Source organism: Triticum dicoccoides, chromosome 3A, assembly GCF_002162155.2.
Source record: "Triticum dicoccoides isolate Atlit2015 ecotype Zavitan chromosome 3A, WEW_v2.0, whole genome shotgun sequence".
Classification (NCBI taxonomy): domain Eukaryota; kingdom Viridiplantae; phylum Streptophyta; class Magnoliopsida; order Poales; family Poaceae; genus Triticum; species Triticum dicoccoides.
In genome coordinates this window covers 1,297,796-1,308,302 of record NC_041384.1, presented here as the reverse complement: position 1 = coordinate 1,308,302, position 10,507 = coordinate 1,297,796, and the positions used below count along the sequence as shown (strand labels likewise).

The window sequence follows — 10,507 nt, the reverse complement described above, 5'->3', positions numbered from 1 at the left end:
GTCAGGTTGCCCGAGCACCACCTTATGGCGCTGTGGGCGCCAGTGCTGCTGGTGCACCTTGGCGGGCAAGACAACATCACCGCCTATGCCATCGAGGACAACCGGCTGTGGCTACGCCACCTGCAGACTTTTGGACTGCAGCTCGTAGCAGCTGGCTACGTGTTGTATGCGTCTTCCATTCTCTCCCACCCGTCCTTGCTCCGTTCGGCCGCCATCCTCATGTTTGTCGTCGGGGTTGTCAAGTACGGCGAAAGAGTGTTGGCGCTCATGGGTGCCGACAGATTTACCAGTAGCAACCTATTTACGGCAGGTGAGGAAGCTTTGCGTGAAGAACCCGCAAGGCGGAGTGATGTAGTGGGCCAGAGAGTTATGTCCAAAAAACCTCTAGGCCAGGGGGATATATACGAGGGGCTATTCAGAGCTTACTCACTGTTGGACGTCCCCAAGGAAATGTTCGAGGGACCAACACGTTTTGTGAAAATTAAAAATGGGAGGCGTTATGAAGGAGAATTCATGTTGAAGGTGGTGGCGATGCAGCTCACGATGATGTACGTACGACCTCTTGTACACAAAGGCCACGGTGTGCACACCTGGTACGGCTTCTTGGCCCGTTCCATATCGCTGCTTTTCACCGTTGTCGCACTCCTGTTGTTCCATGCACTGGGTGACAAAGATGGTTACACAAGATTAGATGTCCTTGTCACCAAGGTTTTGCTCACTGGTGCAGTCGTCCTGGAGGCCGTATCAGTGTTGAGGGCCGTGTTCTCCATGTGGACAGCCGCGCTGCTATATGAACGTAAATGGTATAAGCTTGGCCGTGTAGTTCAACTCGTTGAGCTGGTGTTCGTCATTTGGCCAATGAAGCTACTTGTACTAGGGAAATCCTACTGGTCGGGCCACATGCGCCAACATGACTTGTTTAAGGTGCCATCTCAGATTGGCAGTACAGGCAGCAGAATGGCAGAAATTATTGGCATGGAGAGCCTGTGGGACTCCTGGTTCTCCTCCTGGTCCACCCGTGTCCCAAAAGATATCATCAACATGGTGTTGGAACTAGTGTCGACAACAACTAAAGTTGGTCAGATTGACATCAGGAAATCACGTGGCCAGAATGCCCTAAACAAAGGCAACCTCTTATTTGGGGAGGAACTAGCATGGAGCGTGGGATTGGATCTGGAGGAGAGCATCCTCGTGTGGCACATCGCCACTCATGTCTACCTCGAGTGGTTCCGCACGAAGGTCCATCAGACAACAACAAAGCAGCCAAAAAGAATAGCAGATCTTTGCAAGGCAACAAAGGCTCTCTGCAATTACATGTTTTTTCTGCTGGCCTCCCGTCCCTACATGTTGCCTTACCCTGTTAACCGCCAGAGGTATGTCCAGCTGTGCCATGATTCAATCACTCTTCTGGGCAGATGCCACGTCCGCGACCTGCTCAGGGCCATATCTTACCAGACGGAGCGCTTGATGGAAGGACAAACACTTAAAACCACAAGAAATACCTGCTCTTTGTATCGCACAGTAAGTCAACTTGACAAAGGATGTAAGCTTGCCGCAAAGCTGATCCACACAATAGAGGGAGCAGGAAGAGGTACGAATGCTGATGGCACCCTCGAGATGATCTTCGAGGTTTGGGTGGAGATGTTATGCTACACGGCCTACTCGTGTAACGAGAAATCTCATGCCAAAAACCTGACAAGCGGTGGTGACCTCATGACAATCGTTGCACTTATGATGGTATACATGTCAAATGGCTTTATTATTCAGAAATCAAAGGAGGAGGAGGAGAAGAAGAAGACGAGCGATGAGGAGGCTGGCACTTCGTCGACTTAGTTGGACCAGTGTGAGTATCTTTCTTTATCAGAGAGAGGAATTATCAATTGTCCAATGATCACCTTTTCTCCACATTTATACTGATGGTGTACTTGCTCATGTGTCAATTGACAGGTACGTACGTACTTGTTGCCAAATTCGATTGGGCTAGACGCGCATCTATCCACCGTATTAAGTCTATATTTATCACCAACGGTATTTGTTCAGTTGAGTATAAATGTGTGAATATGTAACTGTTGGGGGACCAAGGTTTAAACAATCATGTCCACATAGAATACTACTTTTATGTACAGTAGCGCGCAATCTCTAAAATATGAACAATAGCGCGATTTAGCTGGCGGAACTACAGCGGCACGAGACACGAAAGCAGAAAATTGAGTGGTACTGGTACCCATAGGCAACGCGCGAGCCAATCCGGGTGTGCCACAACTGGTAGAAAAAGGGACTATAGTCTCGGTTCGTAAGGGCCTTTAGTCCCGGTTCCTGAACCGGGACTAAAGTGTCGGTACTAATGCCCCAACCCTTTAGTCCCGGTTCAATCCAGAACCGGGACTGATGGGCCTCCACGTGGGCAGTGCGCAGAGCCCAGTCAGGAGACCCTTTGGTCCCGGTTGGTGGCATCAACCGGGACCAATAGGCATCCACGCTTCAGCATTTCTGTGGCTGGGGTTTTTGTTTTTTTTTGAAAGGGGGAGGGGGGTTGGGGGTTTTGGAGGGTTAATTTAGGTGTTTCATATATTGTGTTAGCTAGCTATAATTAATAGAGAAAAGTGTCCTCTCTTATGTTCGTGCTTGGTCGACGCTACGTACTATACATACGTATAGAGAGGACTAGACACGCTGGTTAGCTAGTAAGCAAACGAAGGAAACAGAAGATCGTGATGAACATATATGCATACAGAGAGAAGTGATATCGACCACCTCTCTTTCTCCGAGAGATTGGTCGAACAACAAGTTCTCGTATATCTATTGACACTACCGGCTACATATATATACAATAATTATCTCTTACAAATATAATCATACAGACTCAGGGTCCACATAGAATTCTCCGTTTTCAGGGATCACGTGGTCAAGAAAGAATGCCGCCAATTCCTCTTGAATTGCTCGCATGCGAGCTGGTGCTAGGAGTTCATCCCGCTTCCGAAACATCTAATTTAAAGAAGGGGGTCAATACATATATATATGAATGAATGAAACTCAACACAAATGATGGTAATAAAATAAAATTGTGAATGTTGTTATTTACGTACTTCATATTGTTCTTCAGTGTAGCCCCGCTCACAGGTCGTGTGGCGGATGGACTCGCAAACATAGTATCCACAGAAATCATTTTCTTGTTCCTGCCACAACCACTTTACAAGAAATAGAGGTTAATCAAACTGATAAGCAAGAATGTCAAATGGTATTGATGAAACTAGCGCTTGAATGACTAGTAGATGCGCTAAAAATGCTACTATAGTACTTACTTTCGGGTGTCTAAATTGCAGCTCCTTCGGCAGTCCCGGAGCTTTTCTGGTGAATTTTCTCCAAACCCTGCCGGAGAAAGAAAACAATTACTTGATATATCAGGAAATGAACAAAGTTGCTGATATGGTGGATAATGATCGATTTAACTTACTTCTCGAGTATTTGAGTCATGTCTGCATAGTCCTGGGGATTTTTTCGTCTTGAGTCTAAGACGGTTACTAGTCCCTGCTCAAGCTTAATATGTAGGAGAATATATTGAAAACTGCACACGCATGCATAACTCATCAATTACATTACTATAACCTTGACTAATATATAAGGGAAACCGAATACGCACAAGACAGTAACACTCACTTGAAGTTGTAAGGAAAGAGTATTATATCTTTGTTTTGATTTATTACCAACGATCGTACCAAGTTGGCCTCGGTATCTGCGGCATGAAATTTAACCTGAGTTGCATCTATGAGATATGTGTTAATAAACCCAATATCACCGACTTGTCTTTTATTCAATTCGGCAATCTTCAATCCGCATAATATAGTGAGGATGATTATAAATACATGCAATGAAAGAGCTAAGCTATATAGAGAAACTTAATGACAGAAGTAGTACTACTTACAGACAGTAGCAGGCGACCGTTGTTTTATCGAGGCCAATTGATGGAACTCCTCAAATGGAACAGGCAACAGATCAATTCCAACGAGGTCATGCTCCTTTTTAACTTTCACATACAAAGTACTCCTCCACCCAGAGTCTCTGCAGATCTTCAAGTACCAATCATGCAATCTTCGCATCATCGTTGATAGAGATCTTTCATCTTTGACGAGAGGCTTCCCGTACTCGTATCTTTGTATCTGCATGTCCATGGGTTCATAATGTACTTCGTCGGGCAGGTAATCTGCAAGATTGCTATAACCGGGCACCATCCTCGGATCATTAGCGACGTTGTGGCTAGGCACCTTGAGCGGGGGGCACGATTGCTTCGCTTGTTCGCCGAGCTGGGCAATTTGTTTCCCAGCTCGTCGTTCTTTCAGCCTTTGATCGCTGACAGTACTTCCCGACCGCTCCGCTTCGGCAAATTCCTTTCCAATAATGCGGTCATAGTTTCCTTTCGGCGGATCAGACTTCGGTTGTTTTGTCAGGGCAGCCAGAGTGCGCTTCACTTTCACCCGATCTACCTTCTCCTCCGGAGGTGGATGTTTCTTTGCTTTCACCCCTTTAAAGAAGTTCCTCACTTCTTCTCGCGCGATCTCGGCGTTCTCCTCCAGGGTCCTCTCATATGGTAACTTCTCTGGAGTCTTCAGAGAAGGACCGAATCTGTATGTCCTCCCACCTCTGGTTGTACTGCTAGACGCCGACCGAGCAGACGGAGCGGTTGTCTTCTTTACTTGCTTAAGAGGCGGAGGAGAAGGACTACGACGCGCCGGAGCAGCTGGAGCGGCGGCAGGTCTCTTCCGCCCTTGCTGACGAGGCGGAGAAGGAGGAGGCTGGCTGCTCGGGCGCGTCGGCGCAGGCGGAGAAGGACACTACAAGAATCTTGTTCATACATGACGGATTCGATCTGTCATGAAACTGTGCAAAACCGTCAACGAGGGAGGTCGATGACGGATTTAGAATCCGTCATGTATATCGCGTCATAATTTGCCAACTGTGCCACCATGACGGATCATGTCCGCCACCGATCAGTCCCTAGGCCCGCCTAGGCCCAGTCCTCCATGACAGATTAATCCGTCATGGATTGACCTACATTGTACTAACATGGGCCTGACATGGAATCTATGTGGCACCAGCGTGGATCTGACATGGCATCCTGCATAGCCAAGCCCATTCCCTATTTTTCTAGTGGCAGTTTAGCCGAATTTCTTCAATCCAGCCCATAATATTCATCCAACCGGCTATGGCACAAGACATTACACATAATAAAAAAGCTTTCACAGCACAACAAATTTTCATTCAACGGGTCCATAGTTTTTCCATTTCACAAATTTCTATTCAATAATTTCAGCAAGTAAAGGCCTTCTAAAATGTGCCAAAAACACATACAACATTACTTCACATGCCCTCAATAACAATTACACTAGATTACATCAACAAACAACATTGTACAGACCCTCTTAATCATCAAGTTCACCTCCGCAGCTCAACCTTCCTATGTGCCTCTCACAACCAAAGGAAACCTGTAAAAAAACAATATGCTTCTGTTACAATATGCTCTCACCACAAAGGAAAACTGTAACAACCTTCCTGAAGGTATAGTAAACTATCAAGAACATGTATATATAAATCTAATGAAATTAATTCTGTGCTGAGGATGTTGATGGCTTCCAATAAACTTGGTCAAATTCAATTAATTTGTAATGGTAGAGAAAACAGGAATAAAATGAGAATTTCAAGGTGGAGATACTTCCACACTTCACTTAACATAATTTAATAAACTATAACCACTACCACTGGATTTTCATAACAGATCCTGCATGAAATAAAGCAAACCTAGAACTTATATGATGGTCTATGGAAATCTGATCTCTACCAGAACTGCAATAGATAACAACCAGGCTGGAAGTAATGATGAACAGAAGAGCTATACAGCCAACGATGGTTCGCAGAATATTTAAGGGAACTATATCTAAACTATTATAAAATAGTTATGACTGACTACGTACTGTAGTGTGAGCATGCAGTAGTGACTGCCATTGTTGATGAGTGTCCTGAAGAATTGACACACCAAGTACTTTTGCCTCCAGCACAATTCTTCGGGTCTCTTTAATTCTGTCAGTGGACGGATTCAGTCGTTCAATTGTCATCATCAACCGTCCTCACTGATCAGTGGAAACCTGAGCCAGGAAATAATCCCCAAATACAACATGAGTACTGGAAATAGCAAACATCAAGAACTTTGACACAACACTTAAGAAATCAGAACAAACATAGTAATACTGCATTAGTATATATACATATAATTCACATAAGTAGAGAAATATGAGAGACAAGGAACATTGTTTCAACAATACAAAAAGACAAAAATGCTAGAACTTTAAGCGACATCCAGTAATACATAAGGTGGATAACTCCCTTTTCCCAATATATCATGCAACGTTCTGGAAGTGACAGAACCAGTATAACATTCCTTTTATTAGGCAGTAAGAAGCGGTACAGTTCTACTTTTCAATTTTGGATGTGGAAAGACACAAAAAATGCACAGCACATACAATTTTTTCCTAAGTTCTGAAATTTATAGTGCCTACAAACGAGAATAACAAAGTATATACGCCAAAAAAATGGCATCACTAACAAACATTATACGTGATGCAGAGAACTACAAATTTAATTTATTGCATGGCTTAAGTAATTACTTAATAGTTATTAAGGTACAAGCCGAATCAAAATACATGAACACCAGGAGATGGTCGAATCAAAACACATAGGAAAATACATATATTATATTCTAAATAGCAATTGTTATACAAAGACTTCAAAAAAATCAGGTTAATATAACAACCTATCACCCAGAAGTGTTAGACCTTCGCCAAACATTTTCCCATCCATCGGCTGCAGTACTAAAACCTGAGTGAGAAATGACAGTGTCAAGCAACAAGGCATGAAGATTAATTTTTCCAGTTTGAAGATCAACTTTTCCAGTGTACAGAATGAATAAGGAGATGTTGCGAACATGAGACATGCTAAGATAAGTATGATACTTTTCCAGTTTGAAGATTAACTTTTCGCAACAATTACTGTTAAACATAATAGATGGAGATAATTGTTCGGTGGTTATGAGAATCGGTTAATAATACAAGAAAAAAGAAACACACATAACATGCAGCATAAAGGGATTATGCATTGATCATCCATTAGGGGTCCATAAAGGGATCACACATAACATTCTCATTGTAATTTTAATCAAACCAAGAAGGCATCAGACAATTTCCTGACTATGTAGAGCCTAATTTGCTACTCTTGAACGTAAACAGCCTCAAATATTTTTTTTCTCAACTTTCACTACCTGAACAAAACCAGTCACACCCAACTCCTCAAAAAAAATTCCTCCAACTTCGCAATTCAGATGGCAATGAAGCAGAACTACGATGGGTCAAATAACAAGTATGAAGTTCAATCCATGTCGTATCAACATTCTGAAGCAGCTGGCCTATGTCCACATAATTTCCATAATGTTTACTTAAGTGAATTGGTACATCAGCAGGGCTTTTATAGCCCTTGTTTGTAAGTAAGACAAGCATCCTCCATAATTCTGACACAATCTCTTATTTCTCAGAGTTACAACTTGTACAGGTTGACTGAAGATGTAGCATGATAAAACTCACATGGACTATAAATGATACACTGGAGGGATTAATATTGGGAAATATTATGTCATCAGTCCTTGAGAGGAAAGATACAAAATCAAGCCAAAATAAAGCAGAGGAGGGAGGTAGAGGTCGTAGTGCTCACCGGAGAGACATGTAGGCAAGGCAACAGCCACAGTGCAGGTCAGACACCGTCGTCTCATGACAGAGGAGGTCGCCACAGGAAGCACGGACGTGTCGGCGACGCAGCAGAGGGGGTCGGGGTTATCGCCGTCCAGCCCAACGCATGTGAGCGCGCCGAGCTAGGGGACACCATCCAGGAGGAGTAGAGGGTGGGAAGGGGCGCAGTGCACGATGAAGACGAGTCGCTGGAGACCCGTCGGTGGTGGAAGCGACGCCGCAGGAGAAACCCTAGCCATTGGCTAGGGTTGCGGACAAGCACCGGAGGCCGGGAGCGGCGGATCCAGCCGTGCTGGAGGACAAATAGGTCAAAGCCGAGCTCGTGAGCGTGCTGCGCGGTGGTGGACGCCGCCGGAATCGGGAGGCGTTGGTGGCGGCGCGAAGGTTCGTAGGGGAGAGATATGGGTCGTGAGAGGGATGGATGGGTGGGGGTTGTGGCGGATCTAGCAGCCGCCGGTGCTGCGAGGTGAGAGGAGGGACAGGGTCGGCGGCAAGCTGTAGGAGGAGGGAGGTGACGAGGTGGCGGCGATGTGTGGGAGACGATGGGGAATGGGAGGGGGCTGCGGAAGAGGGAGAGGGGCCGATGGAGAATGCGTTAGGGTTAGTGTTTTATACGGGGAGCAGTTAGCCGGGCTTTAGCGGGCTTGAGAGGGCTTCAGCGGGCTTGCGGGGCTGTACCACCCCATCCATGACAGTTTCTGAAAATGTCATCCGAAATCCGTCATGAATTAACAGATTTCTTGTAGTGGGAGGCGGAGTGCCGCCACGCGCCGGAGAAGGAGCCGGCCGAGGGCCCTGATCGTCACTCGCCGGAGGAGGAGGCGGTGGAGGCGGAGTGCCCTGACTTGCCGGAGGAGGAGGAGGAGGCGGAGGCGTCCAGTTCGGAAGGTTGATGAGCTCCTTCCGCCATAGGCATGGAGTCTTCAGAGCATACCCCAGCCGAGTCTCCCCTTCACTGGTAGGGTGGTCAAGTTGGAGGTCCTCAAATCCCTCTGTTATCTCATCCACCATCACCCTAGCATATCCTTCTGGAATCGGCCGGCAGTGAAAAGTTGCATCGGGTTCAGTAGGATAAACAGAGCCAACAGCCGCCTTGACCTTCAAATTCATCCATTGCGTCATAAGGTGGCAATTTTGAGACTCCGTTATAGCATCCACGGGATAGCTGGCAGGAGCCGTCAAGGCATGCTCCGGTTGAAGCAGCTCGGTGGAAGCCACGCTGCTTCTGCGCTGAGATGGCGGGGTAGCTTCGGGGGAGGCTTCGACAGTACGTTTGCTGCGATTTGCTTCTCGTTCCTCTATCGCGTCTACCCTTGCTTGCAGCGCTTGCATTTGGGTCTGCTGCACTTTTTTCCTCCTCTCATGGGATTTGTAACCGCCTGCATCCGGAAACCCAACCTTCCACGGAATGGAGCCTGGCGTGCCTCGTGTCCGTCCAGGGTGCTCAGGATTCCCGAGGGCCATTGTGAGCTCGTCGTTCTCTCTGTCTGGAAAGAACGTCCCTTCCTGCGCTGCTTCGATATACTGCTTAAGCTTACTGACTGGTATGTCCATTTGATTGTTCGTCCAAATGCACTTCCCTGTTACAGGGTCCAAGGTTCCGCCAGCCCCGAAGAACCAAGTCCGGCAACGGTCTGGCCAGTTAATTGTCTCTGGTTCGATCCCTTTATGAACCAGATCATTCTCAGTCTTGGACCACTTAGGCCGAGCTACGAGGTAGCCACCCGACCCCGTGCGATGGTGAAGCTTCTTCTTCGCAGCATTTTGCTTGTTTGTCGCTGACATCTTCTGACTCTTTTCCGATGTCTTGTGGGCCACAAATGCGGGCCAATGATCTCTGATCTTCTCATATCTTCCCTTGAATTCTGGTGTCTCATTATTTTTGACAAACTTATTCAGCTATTTCTTCCACCTCCTGAATAGTTCTGCCATCCTCTTCAGAGCAAAAGACTTGATTAATTTCTCTTTAACTGGGTTCTCTGGATTATCCTCAGGCGGTAGGGTGAAATTTTACTTCAGCTCAGTCCAAAGATCATTTTTCTGCATATCATTGACATAAGACACCTCAGGGTCTTCTGTAGCCGGCTTAAACCATTGCTGGATGCTTATCGGGATCTTGTCCCTAACCAAAACCCCGCACTGAGCAACAAATGCGCTCTTTGTCCGGAGGGGTTCTATAGGTTGGTCGTCGGGCGTGATTGCTATCATCTCAAACTTTTCATCTGAGCTCAACTTTTTCTTCGGGCCTTGTCTCTTTACCGAAGTTGTGCTCGATCCGGAGGGCTAGAAAAAAGAACAAAGACTTAATTAATATGTGTAATTACCAAAACAATGAATGCATCAATCAGCTAGTCAGCATAGGCTTAACTAATATATATACCTGCCCATACTCGGTTCGGTCACCGGAGCCGTCATCACGGTCTCCTTCTTGCACCGGCATTGGGTCACCGGAGCTGTCCTCATGTTCTTCTTCTTGCACCGGCATTAGGTCACCATAGCCAGCTTGTTCACCCTCTCCTTCCAGACCATCGGTTTCGTTGAGAAACAACGAGATGGCATCACTTCCTTCTGCGATTATGTCCCTCAACAACACTTCTTTTGTTGCTTCATCTAGGGCGGTGTCCATAGTTTCTACAAATATTTACAACATGGAAATTATTATTCAAACATGACAGATGGATATATTAGTGCCAAACATAGAACTAGCTACCTAATCATAG

The 10,507-nt window shown here is 46.0% G+C and overlaps 1 protein-coding gene and 1 long non-coding RNA gene across 2 annotated transcripts; one reads left to right on the top strand and one right to left on the bottom strand.

The window, feature by feature from the left end:
* Positions 1–791: 791 nt before the first annotated feature.
* Positions 792–2,026, top strand: LOC119270842. The gene is made up of 2 exons (XM_037552893.1): positions 792–1,843; positions 1,948–2,026. The coding sequence occupies exon 1, from the start codon at positions 859–861 to the stop codon at positions 1,831–1,833; it is 975 nt and encodes a 324-aa protein (XP_037408790.1). The 5' UTR covers positions 792–858; the 3' UTR covers positions 1,834–1,843; positions 1,948–2,026.
* A 3,242-nt stretch (positions 2,027–5,268) lies between these two features.
* LOC119270841 lies at positions 5,269–7,800 on the bottom strand. Its single transcript, XR_005134328.1, has 4 exons — positions 7,753–7,800; positions 6,803–6,867; positions 5,967–6,137; positions 5,269–5,480 (listed from the first exon to the last, which is right to left on the bottom strand). It is a non-coding gene; the product is annotated as an uncharacterized LOC119270841 (long non-coding RNA).
* Between the last annotated feature and the right edge of the window lie 2,707 nt (positions 7,801–10,507).